Source organism: Chenopodium album, chromosome 27, assembly GCF_948465745.1.
Source record: "Chenopodium album chromosome 27, dcCheAlbu1.1, whole genome shotgun sequence".
NCBI lineage: Eukaryota > Viridiplantae > Streptophyta > Magnoliopsida > Caryophyllales > Amaranthaceae > Chenopodium > Chenopodium album.
The window spans coordinates 30737873-30754623 of NC_137860.1; the positions used below are offsets into that span (position 1 = coordinate 30737873).

Here is a 16751-nt window from a genome sequence, read left to right on the forward strand (position 1 = left end):
TTGCATTGTATGAACCTCGTTCTTTATTTCATATAAGTTGGCTACTTTCCTTGAAACATTTTAGTGTTTACGAAAACGAGTAAATTGACCGTTTTAAGGCAAATTAAATGGTTTCACCCATCCAATTGGACCCCTCGGAGGGAATTAGGGACCATGGTAAACGTCTCGCAAACTTTATTTTCAGGCGAAAAAAGGTTAAAAAAATTCTAAAATTGAAAGCTAATTTCCACGCTTTTTTAGGAATTTTTTATGTTACTGTGTCCAGTGGCGATAAGTCTAATAACCCTTAGGGATACATTTTAGGGTCATATAATAACGTTTGGAACCATATATGACCATTACGTGTTGTCAAAAATGTCTGTGGTAAGCTTCAGTTCACGAAATCGGTGCAAGTTTGGAATGAGTAAATTGATCGATTTAAGGCATTTCGGATGGTTACATCCACCAAATTGGACACCCGGAGGTTATTAGGGACCATGGTAAACATCTCGATAATTTTTATTTCCAAGCAAAAAAAGGTCAAAAAAATCCCCAAAGTGAAGGCTATTATCCATGCTTTTTGAGGAATTTTTTATGTTACAAGGTCCGGTGCCGAAAAGTCTTGAGACCATAGGGGATACATCTTAAGTTCATATAATGATGTTTGGAACCATATATGACCATTATATGTTGTCAAAAATGTCCGTGGTAGGCTTCGGTTCACAAAATCGGTGCAAGTTTGGAATGAGTAAATTGCCCGTTTAAGGCATATTGGATGGTTCCACCCACCCAGTTGGACTCCCGAAGGAAGGGTATTAGTGACCATGTTAAACATCTCGGCAATTTAATTTTCGGGCGAAAAAAAGGTCAAAAAATTCCAAAATTTAAGGCTATTATCCACGCTTTTTGAGCAATTTTTTATGCTACGGGGTCCGATGGCAAAAAGTCTTTAGACCCTATGGGATACATCTTAAGGTCATATAATGACATTTGGAACCATATGTTACCATTATATGTTGTCAAAAATGTTCGTGGTAGGCTCCAGTTTATGAAATCGGTGTAAGTTAGGAACGGGTAAAATGACCGTTTTAATGCATATTGAAAGGTTCCACCCACCCAATTGGACACCTGGAGAGTATTAGGGATCATGGTAAATATCTCGGCAGTTTTTATTTTCGAGGGAAAAATAAGTTCAAAAAATTCCAAAATTGAAGGCTAATATTCACGCTTTTGAGCAATTTTTTATGTTACGGGGTCCGGTGGCAAAAATTCTTGAGACCCTAGGGGATACATCATAGAGCCATATAATGACGTTTGGAACCATAGATGACCATTACTTGTTGTCAAAAATGTCCGTGGTAAGCTTCAGTTCATGAAATCGGTGCAAGTTTGGAACGAGTAAATTGACCGTTTTAAGGCATATTGGATGGTTCCACCAACCCAATTGGACACCCGGAGGGTATTAGGGACCATTGTAAACATATCGATAGTTTTTATTTCCAGGCTAAAAAAAGGTCAAAAAATTCCAAAATTGAAGGCTATTATCCATGATTTTTGAGAAATTTTTTATGTTACAAGGTCCGGTGGCGAAAATTCTTGAGACCCTAAGGGATACATATTAGGGTCATATAATGACGTTTGGAACCATATGTGTCCATTATATGTTGTAAAAAGATGTCCGTGGTAGGCTTTAGTTCATGAAATCGATGCAACTTTGGAACGGGTAAATTGACCGTTTTAATGGATATTTGATGGTTCCACCCACCAAATTGGACTCCCGGTGAGTATTAAGGACCATGGTAAACATCTCGACAATTTTTATTCCTGGGCGAAAAACGGTTAAAAAATTCTGAAATTTAAGGCTATTATCCACAATTTTTGAAGAATTTTTTTATGTTACAGGATCCGGAGGCGGAAAGTCTTGAGACTCTAAGAGATACATCTTAGGGTCATATAATGACGTTTGGAACCATATGTGACCATTATATGTTGTCAAAAATGTCCGTGGTAGGCTTCGGTTCATGAAATCGGTGCAAGTTTGGGACGGGTAAATTGACTGTTTAAGGCATATTGGATGGTTGTACCCACCCAATTGGACTCCCAAAAGGTATTAGGAACCCACGGTAAACATCTCAGCAATTTTAATTTTCGGTCGAAAAAAGGTCAGAAAATTCCAAAATTGAAGGCTATTATTCACGCTTTTTGAGCAATTTTTTATGTTATGGAGTTTGGTGGCGAAAATTCTTGAAGCCCTGGGGGATACATATTAGGGTCATATAATGATGTTTGGAACTATATATAACCGTTATAAGTTGTCTAAAATGTCTGTGGTAGGCTTCAATTCACGAAATCAATGCAAGTTTGGAACGCGTAAATTGATCGTTTTAAGCCATATTGGATGGTTCCACCCACCCAATGGGATGCCCGGATGGTATTAGGAACCATGGTAAATATCTCGGTAATATTTTTTTCTGGGCGAGAAAAGGTCAAAAAATTCCAAAATTTAAGGCTATTATCCACGCTTTTTGAGGAATTTTACATGTAATGGGGTCCGGGGGCGAAAAGTCTTGAGATCCTAAGGGATACATCTTAGGGGTCATATAATGACGTTTGGAACCATATGTGACCATTATATGTTGTACAAAATGTCCGTGGTAGGCTTCGGTTCACGAAATCGGTGCAAGTTTGGAATGGGTAAAATGACCGTTTTAATGCATATTGAAAGGTTCTACCCACCCAATTGGACACCCGGAGGGTATTTGGGACCATGGTAAACATCTCGGTAGTATTTATTTTCGGAAAAAAAAAAGGTAAAAAAAATTCCAAAATTGAAGGCTTTATTCACGCGCTTTTTGAGGAATTTTTTATGTTACGGACCTACGGTGCCGAAAAGTCTTGAGACCCTAAGGGATACATCTTAGGGTCATATACTGACGTTTTTTGGAATCATATGTGTCCATCATATGTTGTAAAAAATAACCGTAGTAGGCTTCAATTCACAAAATCGATGCAACTTTAGAACGGGTAAATTGACCGTTTTAATGGATATTGGATGGTTCCACCCACCAAATTGGACTCCCGAAGAGTATTAGGGACCATACTAAAAGTCTCGGCAATTTTTATTTCAGAACGAAAAAAGGTTAAAAAATTCTGAAATTGAAGGTTATCATACAGGCTTTTAGAGGAATTTTTTATGTTACAAGGTCCAGTGGTGAAAAGTCTTGAGATTCTAGGATACATCTTAGGGTCATGTAATGATGTTTGGAACCATATATGACCATTATATGTTGTCTAAAATGTCCGTGGTAGGTTTCATTTCATGAAACTGGTGCAAGTTTGGAACGGGAAAATTGACCATTTTTAAGAAATATTGGATAGTTCTACCCACCCAATTGGACTCCCGGAGGGTATTATGAAACATGGTAAACATCTCAGCAATTTTTATTTTTGGGCGAAAAAAGGTCAAAAAAATTCCAAAATTGAAGGCTATTATCCACGGTTTTTGAGAAATTTTTATGCTACGGGGTCCGGTGGTGAAAAAGTTTTGAGACCCTAATAAATACATCTTTGGGTCATATAATGACGTATGGAACAATATATGACCATTATATGTTGTCAAAAATGTCCGTGGTAGGCTTCGATTCACGAAATAAGTGCAAGTTTGGAACGGGTAAATTGACCGTTTTAAGGAATATTGCATGGTTTTACCCACCTAATTGGACTCCCGGAGGGTATTCGGGACCATGGTAAACATCTTGGCATTTAATTTTCGGGCGAAGAAAGGTAAAAAAAATTCCAAAACTGAAGGCTATTATCCATGCTTTTTGAGGAATTTTTTATGTTACGGACCTCCGGTGCCGAAAAGTCTTGAGACCCCTATGGGATACATCTTAGGGTCATATAATGTCATTTGGAACCATATATGACCATTATATGTTGTCATAAATGTCCGTATTATGCTTGAGTTTATGAAATCGGTGCAAGTTTGGAACTGGTAAATTGATTGTTTATAGGCATATTGGATGGTTGTACTCACCTAAATAGACTCACGGGGTGTATTAGGGTCCATGGTAAGAATCTTGGCAGTTTTTATTTTCGAGTCCAAATAAGTGGACAATTGTCTAAAATTGAAGGCTTTAATACATGATTTCAGATCAATTTTTGACATTTTTCAAAAAATGAACTGGATGTGTTGGATGACTCCCGTTGTCATATAAGGAGGTTTGAAACCATAAGATACCGACATAGATGTCCATATAAGTGATGTCATATAAGTATAATAATGTGATGTGATGTGACTTGGCTATAGTGCTGTCATTTATTTATAATGATGTCATATAGGTGTATTGGAATGATGTGACTTGACTATAATGATGTCATATAAATGTATTGAACTAATATGACTTGACTATAATAACATCATCAAAGTATATAAGAAGTGATGTGACTTGACTATAATGATGTCATATTATGTAAATAAATTTTTAATAATGTGATGTCATAATATGACATAAGTTGACAATAATGATGTCATAAAATCATAATTATGATGTATAAGTGATGTAATATGGGTAAAATAGTGATGAGATGTGATGTCACCATAATAGTGATGTGATTTGACAATAATAATGAAAATAAACACATTATATGATATGATAAATGATTTGACAATAGTGACATTTTATTGCTACTATTCACATGTGTGTGTGTTTTGATATGACGTGTGATGTATTATGGGCCTGTTCTCATTGATTGAACTCAGCTGAACTGAACTGAATTGAACTCAGCTGAACTGAACTGAAATGAATATTTTATAAGAGAAGGAAATTAAGAGCTGAACTGAATTGAACTAAACTGAGCTGAGCTGAACTGAACTGAACTGAACTGAATTGAACTGAATTTCAACGTAAGAGAACAAGCCCTATATTGAGTAGATTGATATATTTGAACAAACTCTTCATGTTCGATCTGCACATCTAGTCAAGTCAGTACGTTGTAACTTGCAAGCTTGTACTCCCTCTGTTTTTAAATATTTGCTCCACTTTACTTTTTCAGTCGTTTTTAAATACTTGCTCCATTTACTTGTTTGGAAAACTTTTACAATATTTAATTCATTTCTCACATTTAGTGGACCCAACTTAATATTCTCTCTCCTCATTATCTTCCACTACTTTTGCTTTTTACAATTTTTTATTTTCTCAACTACTCCACTACCTCCATAATTTATTACTTTCTCCGATTTCTCCTAAAACTCTGCGCATGGAAAAATGGAGCAAGTATTTAAAAACTGAATGAGTAACATGTTACATGTATATCTTTATTCTTTACTTCACTTGCCTAAATGGAAGGGTCCAAGATTGCTTCGTCGAATGGGCTGGTTTCAAGTGCACTGTATATTGATGTGGTTCCCCTGACATTTCTCTAGTCGGGATACTTGCCTACACGAGCAGTATTTCAAAAGTTGAATTGTTTGCCTTTTTTTTTTTGTTTTTCTTTTTTTATGTAAGCTTTTTGTCAAGTAGAATTGATAGAGGAAAATGTGGTATCTAAAATAATGTTTATGAGAAAAATTAAAGTCTCTTATGTACATGCATGTTGTGGAACAATTTTTTAGGGACGTATTAAAAAAAGGAAAATGGGGCCTTTCTGTTGTCATAGATTAGTATAAATAGAAATTACATAAATATGCAAAATATTGCCCTGTACACACTAGCTGACAATGGGGGAAAGACCAAAGAGATTCATTTCCATTTGGCATAAAATTTCTCATCACCACTCAATAACATTTTCTTCAATGAAATATGGACACTCCTTTGCATCAAATGCATATGCCTAGGAACTATTCTTCTTCTCAAGCTAAATGCGAAGTACTGAGGGAACTCTTTTAACTCGTCAATGCTCCTTTGCATCCCTTCTACCAAGTACTCAACCTTCGGCGCCATGTTATTCTCAATGCTATAGCCAAATATTGCAGGCAACCGCGCACATGCTTTTATTGACTCATCATGGGTAAACCCAATGCTCCTTAAGAAGTCTAGCTTAGTCTCAAACTTACTAACACGCGTATTAAGAAGGTGGGCGTTGAGATTAGTTGGTGAATTCAGCCTCTCAAGACCTATGCTTGTAAGAAAGGCGAGGGTTGGTCTCAAGCAGTAGTCGACATTGGAGAACAAGAGATCAGGACAGCAAAGAATAAGTCCACAGGATTCATGAGTAGACGCAGCAACATCAGTAGCCAAGAAATTGAATACAGGTCCAATATCAGCTGGTTCAAGATCAGACAAGAAGAGTTTAGGGCAACTGGAAGTAAGTTTTGGAATATCACTATCTGAAAACCCTTTAGATTTTAGGAATTTGATGATGGTGAGAATTTTATCCAAACTCGCATGAGAGGGCACATTGGTGCTTTTGGGATTCGTATCTACAATGCCCAGATTTCTTAGGTAGGCTAATTTTTCACGGTATGTAGTGCGGAAGCGGATGGCAGTGGCAGGGGAAGAAGACAGAGAGCAGATGGCACTGGCACTGGCACTGGCACTGGCACTGGCAGGAGGAGATGACGAGGACTGGTAGTTCAAATTTCGAAGGTGTGAGAAGCAGACCGTAGACGTTGGGCAGAAAGAAAGTAGCATCTCCAAAATTTCAGTAAGAGTTGAACATTGAATTCAGGGGTAAACAGGATATGATAAGATGATAAGATAATGGTTGATGCAAAAAATTTTGGGTGGCCCCAAATAAATTGGCATTTTATGAATTTTCCAAATTGCTTTGTACTAAAGCAAAATGATAGAAACATAAAATAGCTGCTTACATGAGTTGAAATTTATCTTATTATATCTGGCCAAATAAACTCAAACGAAATGCAACGGCTAGCAGAAGTACAGAATGCCCAAAAATTTAGCTGACAGAACATAATTAAACATAACAGAAAATAATTATGCGATTTGTTCTTATCATTTCTTGACATAAATTATAGCATTACTTGTGAGTTGTGACACAACTCAGTAGCCATATAACACGCAAACATTTCATTCAAAATAATTTTGCACTGTGATGCAAGCTAGAGATGCAATGAAAAATAAGAGAGCATATGAGAAATGATATCAGAAAGATTTTTCCATTAATTTTGTATGCAAGATATGCCAAATGCTGTCTGTAACCACAAGGTGAAATTTATTCGGCTACATAACTACAATTTCATTTAATATATTATTCAACAGTTCCATTGCATTAAAAACAAACAAATTTCAGAAGAGGCTCGGGTCAAAACAATGCAGCCTTGAGAAACACTTCTACTTCAATGACAACGCATTTTCTTTCTTCAATTCTGGAACCGGATAAGGACCCTACAGCAAAACACAAACAAGCTTAACATAAGTTGGTGCAAACCATAATTTATCAGTTTAAGCCGTGAGAGCTAGAATTACAGAGTAGGTTAAGCATCCAGCTAATTATTCAGAAAGGAATGCATTCCTTGACTCCCACAATGTTAGTTCAGCATAAGCATTTCAAACTGTAAACACAGAGAAGTGCCTACTAAATAGTAAGCCACCCTTCCCTTGTTCCACAAACACAACATCTAGTTAACTCAGAGATTATTATAATAAAGCATTGTCACAAGGATATAGGTTCCCTAGAGTTGTCATAAAAAACCATGAGAAAGTTACACTAGAACCAACAATATTTTTACTCACATTACTCACATTATCATTCCATTTTCACATCAGAGAAAAAGTCTAGATTAAAAATTTAAAATACATACCAATCTGCCAGATAGACTGCTAAAAGGAGAAGACAACATCCTAACCAAAGTTTATAATCTAAATGTCAAGGTATTTACAATTAGAATTTAAAATAATGTTCATGTAATCATCATGAATATGAGAATGGAGTATAATTTAACAATATCGAACAAACATGTGCACCCTTCAAAAACCCTTCATTCATGTCAATCAAAAAATTTGGCAAGATCATCAAGAAATTGAATAGTATTTAGTAATCACCAAGAAATAAATTTACTACCCAAGAAACATCCGAGCTAAGAAATTAAACCCACCCGTCAAAATCCATTCATTCATGTCCATCAAGAAAGTGAAAAAAGCTAAACAAGTTTACAAAATCATCAAGAAAATGAGTATACTGTAATAGTCTCCAAGAAACAATTTTACTACCCTAGAAATATCCAAGCTAAAGAATAAAATCCCAATGTAAGTATACTGCAATAATCTCCAAGGAACAATTTTACTACCCTAGAAATATCTAAGCTAAAGTATCAAATCCCCTTGTAACATCCCTCCATCTGCACCAGTCAAATCATCACATAAGCCAAATTAGTAAGCTGTAACGAGGCTAAATTACGAAGTTGATGAAACGTATTTTTAACAAATGTCAAGGTATTCGTAATAGGCATATGCTAAGAAAACAACAGCAACAACAAAATCAAACCACCAAATCCCAATTCCTACATGGATGGGGTCGGCTGCATAAACCAAGAATATACTATACTCCATACCTCCAATGGCTCCAATAGTCAGCAAATGCCAAGATTAATGAAGATAACATCATAAAGCAAATTCAGTAAAAATAAGCTTTCTTGAATGTTTATAATAAGCAAACAACAACTTCCATCTCAAATCATCTACTATCTTCTCATTCAAATCATCAAATAAGCCAACTATATTAATCAGCTAAATAAATCAAAATCAATGAAATAACATAACCTATCAACAACAAATATTCAACTCATTACAATATCATTATAACCCTAAAAATCAATTCTTTAAACTATATAACAATTAACAACCACCAAGGTAATTAAACAGAACAACTTCAAATTCAATAATAATTTCAAAATTCTGATAGTTACGGTACAAAACTAAAAATCCGTAACTCTACGAAATTGAAATCGTAATTGTAAAGGTAAAATCAATTAACATGATGAATTGATCAATCAAAAAGTCAAATCTAGGGATGAATTAGAGGAAGGAGGAGAAAAAGACTAACTTTGCGATTGAAGAGGAGATCTCCGAGGGCGACGGCACCAACGATTCCGACGGTGGCTACCGCGGTGCTGCTGAGCAAACTCCATTTTCTGTATATCATTTTTCTTTTTCTGTTTTTTTCTCTCACTCCTGATTCTTTCGTCCTGTTTCTTCCTTTGATCGTGGGATTTTATTATTTAAATCTTTAATTTATTGGAGCTTTTTCGAGTGCGGCAAGTAGGTGTTACTCGTAGGATGTTACTTGTATTATGGGTCTACTTTTAGGTGTTAATTGTTACAAGTAACCTCTGACTTAAACCAGTAACACCCATACAAGTAACCCCATAAACACCATACAAGTAACCTCTGACCTAAACCAGTAACACCCATACAAGTAACCTCATAATACAAGTAACCCCTGACATAACCAAAATCACCCTACAACCCCTGCCGCACCATGTGGCCAGCCGCATACAAAAATTTGTGTTAATTTATACACTCTCATACTCCGTATCTTTTTATAACATAGTTTACAGCATGACGTATTACAGTGCGTATTTATCTTTTTAGCCCAGCTTTTTAAACGAGGTCACCTCAGTTAATCAATATGACAAATAAATTTCGTTTATCATGATTATGGAGTACAGTAATACATTACTCCCTCCGTCCCTTAATTAAATGCCTAACTTCTGTTTATTATGTAAGTAATAAATGTTTGAAATAAACATTTAATAAAGATAAAGAGACGGGAGAAATTTAAAAAACAATAATCTAATGAGAGATATGGCTAGGTTTGTTAAAATTTGTTTCATTTGTTATCTAATGCATCATGAACTTTTTTATTCAAACATATGTTTTGAAGGTTGCTTAAGTATTGATCTATTTTGTATATTATTAAATGGAATATTGAATCAAAGAAATTTTGTTGAATAAGGGCCTGTTCTCATTTACTAAACTGAGCTGAGCTGAATTGAACTGATTGGAGCTGAACTGAACTGAGCTGAGCTGAAATAAATATTTTATGAGAGAGGGAAATTAGGAGCTGAATTGAACTGAACTGAACTGATTAGAGCTGAGCTGAACTGATTAGAGCTGAGCTGAACTGATTAGAGCTGAACTGAACTGAAATTAAGTAAATGTGAACAGGCCCTAAATCTCATTTTTTTCACAACTACTTACAGTTTGTTTATCAGATACCTCTATACTAATGTCAACATTACAAGATTCAACTTCAATTTTGACCAACTTTAACCAAATTTTAAAAAGCGTACAATTGGTTAACACAATGGACCAATGTACAGTTTAACGAAAGTAAGCTTATGGAATAGATTTTATTACGCATCACCAAAAAAAGAATTTCATTTATTTAACATGAAGGCCAATATGTCATCACATCAAACACAAAAAGTTCAAATACACACAACATAGATGCCTTAATCCAAATGACAGGGTTCAGATTCTTCAGAAACCATTGTTCAACAGTTTCAAGACTGGTAACCGTAAACATTTTGATCTCCTTATGCTTCTAATGGCGGGATTTACACAAGGCTGCTGTTGCAATTTTGTCAGTCATAAGTTCATAACAATTTAACAAGCAGAATGCATTCACGTCATATATTACTTCAACTTTATGATAATTGATAAACCAGGGATTCTTGCCATTCAAAGCTCATTGAGCAAATTTTCACACCAAAATTCGCATTGTTGTGACTAAAAGATAATTATAACTAAATCATTAGCATCTCCATGAAAGTTTACAAGAAAAGAGAAATACAAAGGATTAATTTACAATATATGTGAGAGTAGAATTGAACATGTTGATTCAAACAGTGACGATGAGTCTGATAATTAATGAGATCATTTAGCTGCCATTAGAGATTAGATCACCCGCCTATGACCACCAAAAGCCCAAATCTGCGGAAAAAACAAAAAAACAAAATTATCACTAGATTCAATTTCAGATGAATTAGAAGCTCAGTTAAATAAGAAACGAGATAAAAACAGATCTACAATTCTTAGTGATTAGGAGTTTTCAAACAAACAGAAACTAATGAACAATTTTGATTATCATTGTACGCAAAGAACATATAAACTGTAATAGCAAGAAATTTTTAATAACATGAAATCGATGATAATTAATGACCCAACAATTACAAGTACCCTTGCAATGACAGCAAAGATACAGGAATGGAGGAAGTAGGATATGTTGGGAAAACAGGAAGCACTCGTATGCTCTTTGGAGTATTCTTATATAACAGGCATGTACTTAGATTTCAGAAATCTCTCATACATGGTATGGTTTAAAAATGTAGCCAAGTAACTGGGGTTCTAGGTTTTTTTTTTTTTTTTTTTTTTTTTTTTTTTTTTTTTTTGGGTTGGTAAGGAGAGTCCTCTCATAGGTCCTCCCAGCCCGGGTTAGCGAGCTAGGCACTCTGGGAGTGGGGGGTGGTTGGTTCGTAAGGAGTCTCATAGGTCCTCCCGGCCCAGCTAGCGGGCCAGGCACTTTGGGAGTGGGTGAGAGGGGGGGGGTAAGGGGATCCCCTCCCCAAAGTGCCTCTAGTGGGGTTTGATCCCACAACCTCAAGGCTTTGAGATGCAAACTTTACCTCTAAACCAAGCTATGCTTGCTTGGTAACTGGGGTTCTAGTTGCTTAGTGAAGAATTTTGTGGAGTACTTTCTTTGTGGTAAAGTTTGGCTTAAAAGACTTAGTCTCCTCTCAGGGAGCTGAGTGGAGTCATGATTTGTCAGCAGCTAGTAGAACTAGTATGGTATGGACCTCAGATTCTAAGAATAGATCCTTGAGCGATTAGGATCTTTGTTGCTGTTCTAATCTATCAAAGAAATATAATTCAATACTTGTAGTGTTTTGTAATGTTATTGAATCTAGAACTAGGTATAGATTGCCACAGGCCTGATAGTATCTTAAAACAATATATAACATTCTGGCTGTTCTGACTTGGTATTCTCTATTTTGTTGCTTCACTTTTTCCAAAACTAAGCTTGATATAAATAGGTGCTGTAGTTATTTAACTCAATAAATAAATTCATTACCAGTACCACCATCAGTTACCTAGATCGGTACGGTTAGTTGTAAGACAGGAAAGCTCAAACATGTTTTCCCTCGTCATTGCAAATCAACTAATATCAAGGAGTTGGGTGGAGAGAGTGAACATAGTTGATGGATTCTCTAGGTGTTTGGTTCGGGTTATTACTCCCCATCCCCCTTTTCTCCTTTTTTGGGGGTGGGCGGAGGATAGGGAGGCTGGTATTTAAATCTGTGCCAGTTTTTTTGACCCCTGGGGGGGGGGGGCACTTCTATTTGGTATCTAGAATCTAAATCAGTATTTGGAGCAAACAGAACACTTTACAGCTCTACATGATGGAAATAAGAGCTGGATATTAAATAATTCTATAGGATGAACTAAATAACAACTTTACCCTTAATCAATCAAGAGTACCATCAAAAAAAAAAAAAAAAAAAAAAATCAAGACTCAAGAGTAGTGGATTGGGTTACAGAAATGACCCCGTAAAAATAAAGGGCAAATTAAGGTTCCGCAAACACACACACACACACACACACACACAGAGCTCTAACCTTTAGGTTTGTGTCCCAACTTCCAGTACAGAGGGCACTCCCATCCGCTGACAAGCCCAGACAACTGATTCTTCCACCATGCGTGTTTTGAAGAGACCCTAAATTCAGAACTACCTGTGATAACAAACGCATAACATCTGTCAATTATTACAATAGAAAGCTATTTATATCGCAATTAAATATAACAGGTCAGATCGCACTCAGAGTATACTGAGACTGGCCAAGTATGTGAAGCAGATAAACACATCTGCTCAAGGACAGCACAGGGATAGCAGACAATAGGCTATAATCTAACGCCCGGATTAAGAAATCTCTTCATTAATGGTAGATTTTCTGCCATGTATTTTTGTCAACGGTAGAATTTTTTTTTGTTCATATGGTTCAGTTTATGATCATTAATCTCTAATTTGGTTAGAGAAAACTAGCTATAAAACAATAGGTCCCAGGACCTCAGTTATGTGGTGCATCATGCTGGCTATCCCTATAAATAAAAAATGTAAAAACAAGGACAGCAGAACTTCATACCTCTGCCAGTAAAGTGTCCCAGACATAGCAATCACCATTCGAATACCCTGCAAACAGAAGTCTTCCTGAAACGGAGAAAGCAATGGTTTTCACCTGAGGAACTTCATTTTCATCACGTGGCTGGTGGTATACTTGCAGTTGATGCCCAGTACGAATGTCAAACAATCTACATGTGCCATCATCTGATCCAGTGCCAAATCTGTTACCATCTGGAAAAAACTTCACAGTATTTACATCTCCCTCATGGCCATAGAATGTTCGCACAGCGCGACTTGCAACACGAGTATCCCACAATCGAGCAGTTGAATCACATGAACCAGATACAAACATTTTACTGTTTGCTTTACTGATCGAAATGCTGAAATGTACACAGAAGAACAGGTTTCATCTGTAGCACTACTAACAATCAACCATAGCATTCTATTTCATAAAGTTTAGCAAACAGCAGGAAGATAAATAAACAATATACATGTCCAAAAGCAGACAACAAGGTAATAAAGCAAACGTTTAAAGTGACAAGAAATGAAGCCGTCATATTCACATGCTTTTTAGCAGGATATTTCATTTGCTAATTCTGTTTTATAAGAATCAATGCAGCAAAAAAATATCTAAACTTTTATACGATCAGGAGGTTCCATCAAATAAATTTACATAGGCTCTTTATATGTTTGTTTGTTAGCAGAAACTAATGGTTATAAAGTAATGTAGAAGAGAAGTTGTTAATTTTGATTCAGAACTAGCTTGTCTGACTTATTTTCTGTTTATTATTACATACAATAGAACTATGCATGTTCCACATACAATGATTATAATCTAAAGTGAGCTTGAAAATAGTTTATACTTTATAGTTGATTCTCTCAATATTTGAAAAATAAGAGAATGCCAGCATGAAAGCTAAAGCATAACTGCATGCCAATTGTGTACCGAGCATCTTTTATTTCTCCCACAGCTAGGATAGTAGGATACAAACCCATAAAAATATATAAGAAAATTAATTCTTAGTTAATGCCTTAATGGTGAAATTTCTGGTTTCTCAGCGTCAATAAATTCCAGAATCTATCTACAGCAATCAAACCACAAAAGGAAGCAGGCGAACAATTTGAACACCAGAAGAACACTAAGGCAGAGAAGGGCTAAGTAAGACTTCACGGTAAAAAGCACCACAAGCAACTATTTTCAGAAATACACTCTTTCCATGCCAACAAAGTGGAAAAGAAAGTCAAGCTTTACAGAATACAAAATTCAACTTCAAGTACCTCAAGACATCAGAAGTATGGCCAGATTGAAATTCACCTCCAAAGACTGATGTTCTTAATCCCGTAGTTGTATCCCATAGAATGCAGGTCTGATCACCGGAACTGGTAATCAAGTGGGTATCTTCATCTGGAATGTATTGACAGCATGACACATAACCCTTGTGCCCGCTAAGAGTTTTTGAGACAGGCAAATTCCCATCTTTATCGGTGGTAGAATTAAGGTTGAAGATTGAGCAGACACTATCAAGGCCCCCACAAGCAACTGATTGACCAGTAGGAGAGAAAGCACATGTCATCACCCAAGCACAAGGCAGCTTGATGGCATGAGTCTTTTGGCTAGTGAGGGCATTCCAGACAATTAATCGTCCATCTTGAGATGCACTAACAATTCGGTTTTTATCAGGGGTCCAATCTAGTGAGTAAACCTGGCATGCATTTTACAATTAATGGAAAATTCATGATTGTAAGGAGAAAAAGATATTCAATGAAAAATGCAATTCGCCAGATCTGGAAGCTATCTTTGTGAAATACAGATACAGTTAGTTACTAGCAGCGAATTTTACCAGCAAATTATGGTTGAATTGAATCAACAACTCACACAAAGAGAAACCTATATATGTCCTACATTAAGCTGCTATCACGGCATAAAATTTCCTCTCCTCACATTCAATTAGCCCCATATAGAGTTTGAAGTAGACTTTATATGACACTATGACAGTTTACAGCATCGAAAGGCAAAGCAACACTGTGAAAAAATTCTTTGTCCATAAATGGTTCACATAATAAAAAAAATATGGGATGTTTGAAAAAGCCATATCCTATCCTAAGATAGTAATCTATTACTTGTACGTAGTATTAAATTTTCCAATCGACTCCTACTTAAACTGAGGAGCGTTGGTAAATGGAAAGTATAAGAATGCTCCATCTTATATAAAGGATTTTCTAGTAAAAGTATTTTGTATGTCATTAAAGGGTAGGACAACGTAACAATCATTTTCTGATTAGAGTAGAATTAAGGGCCCTAGAATTCCCTCACAACATCATTTTCACTCTGAATAGCATTCACAGTGCATTACATGCATCCAAAAGAAACCACAAGTTCCCATGTTAACAGCATTTTGGCTAGAACTCTAGAAGCATGCATTACATGTCACTCAATAACATTTTTTTTTTAGGCAAATGTCACTCAATAACATAATGGTAAGATTATTTTCATATTATTTAATACACCATATTACCAATGCAATGATCAATGTCAAATTAATTTTCCAATACAATTACAATTGAATAATCCAAAGTTTTAATACAAGTAAAATTGGTTAAATTCCTCGCAATTTCTTCACAAAATCAGCATTATGCTCCACAAATTAGAGTACCAAATTTCATTTTGTTCAGATGCCAATCACTAAACCTTGAAATCAAATCAATCAACTTAATACAAGTATATTATAAAACAAAATTCCTCAATTTTATTTAAAAGGTGAAAAAGAAAGAAAAGGCGCTACCTTTCCGGTATGACCCTGCAATGTTCTACAGCACACAAGATCCGTCTGTCCAAAGCTCACCGCCGTCTTCCCTTGCGCCGCCGCAAAACTCGCAACTGCAAGAAAATCCACAACCAATACATCCTCAATTCACCTAAAAATCTCTTACTAAAAATAGAAAACTCACAATTTTTTTTCCAGTAATATCAGATACATCCATTTTTAAGAGAGAAAATTAAGGAACAAACCATCAGTATCAAGAAGAAGACGACGTCGTTGCTTCAACTGTTCTCTAAGAGAATTAACTTGCTCTATAGCAGCAACATGACGTTCCTTCAATTCCGTCACCGACATTTTCTCTTTCTTCTCCTCCGCCGTCGCTGCAACCGCCGCCATCTTCGTTGAATTCACACCAAATCAATCAAAAATCCAATCTCCACGACATTGAAGCAGAAATACCTCGAATTCAAACCCTAATCTACTAATAAATTGCTAAAATTAGGGCAATTTTCAAGATGATACTAAAAAAACAGCAGAATGATTCTGGAGCTGTAAATAATCTCACAAACCCTAATTAAAGCCAAAAATCGGTGAAATTAGTTGAAATGTAGCTAATAAAATCTGAAAATCAAAATGAGAGAGAATTGGGCGTGATTTTAGGGTTCTGGAAAAATGTAAGAAATGGAGGAGAGAGAAAAATGGAAGCATGTAAGAAGAAAAAAAGTGGAAATGTTAAGACAATGAAATGGGAGAAGAGAGAGAAGTTTGGTGTTTTTGTGAGAGATGATTAGCTGACAAAGTTGTGAAGAGGAAAGTTGACTGAAAACAGCCGCCGGGGCCCTGGTATTAGGCCTGTGACGTGGACATAATTAGGGAGGAATTGGATGACATGGTGTCAATACAAGTATGTGTAGGGTCGAGATTATTAC

General features: G+C 35.9%; 2 protein-coding genes and 1 long non-coding RNA gene across 3 annotated transcripts; all 3 read right to left on the reverse strand.

The window, feature by feature from the left end:
- Positions 1 to 5517: 5517 nt before the first annotated feature.
- LOC145621265 (transcription termination factor MTEF1, chloroplastic-like) lies at positions 5518 to 6626 on the reverse strand. The gene has a single exon (XM_081676005.1). The coding sequence runs from the start codon at positions 6609 to 6611 to the stop codon at positions 5721 to 5723; it is 891 nt and encodes a 296-aa protein (XP_081532131.1). The 5' UTR covers positions 6612 to 6626; the 3' UTR covers positions 5518 to 5720.
- Positions 6627 to 7082: 456 nt separating this feature from the next.
- Positions 7083 to 9130, reverse strand: LOC145621581 (uncharacterized). The gene is made up of 2 exons (XR_014108450.1): positions 8983 to 9130; positions 7083 to 7325 (listed from the first exon to the last, which is right to left on the reverse strand). It is a non-coding gene; the product is annotated as an uncharacterized LOC145621581 (long non-coding RNA).
- Positions 9131 to 10587: 1457 nt separating this feature from the next.
- Positions 10588 to 16436, reverse strand: LOC145620343 (guanine nucleotide-binding protein subunit beta-2). The gene is made up of 6 exons (XM_081675005.1): positions 16071 to 16436; positions 15844 to 15938; positions 14339 to 14763; positions 13083 to 13440; positions 12558 to 12671; positions 10588 to 10874 (listed from the first exon to the last, which is right to left on the reverse strand). Exons 1-6 carry the CDS (start codon positions 16216 to 16218, stop codon positions 10839 to 10841), a joined length of 1176 nt encoding a protein of 391 aa, XP_081531131.1. The 5' UTR covers positions 16219 to 16436; the 3' UTR covers positions 10588 to 10838.
- Positions 16437 to 16751: the final 315 nt, after the last annotated feature.

What these genes read in the sequence shown, in the direction of transcription:
- LOC145621265 (XM_081676005.1), bottom strand. Translation starts at nt 6,611, where the DNA reads ATGCTACTTTCTTTCTGCCCAACGTCTACGGTCTGCTTCTCACACCTT.
- LOC145620343 (XM_081675005.1), bottom strand. Translation starts at nt 16,218, where the DNA reads ATGGCGGCGGTTGCAGCGACGGCGGAGGAGAAGAAAGAGAAAATGTCG. An exon ending in GGGACACTTTACTGGCAGAG is followed by an intron (nt 12,672 to 13,082) that starts GTATGAAGTTCT and finishes TTGTTATCACAG; the next exon opens with GTAGTTCTGAATTTAGGGTC. An exon ending in GTTGGGACACAAACCTAAAG is followed by an intron (nt 10,875 to 12,557) that starts GTTAGAGCTCTG and finishes TTTTTTCCGCAG; the next exon opens with ATTTGGGCTTTTGGTGGTCA.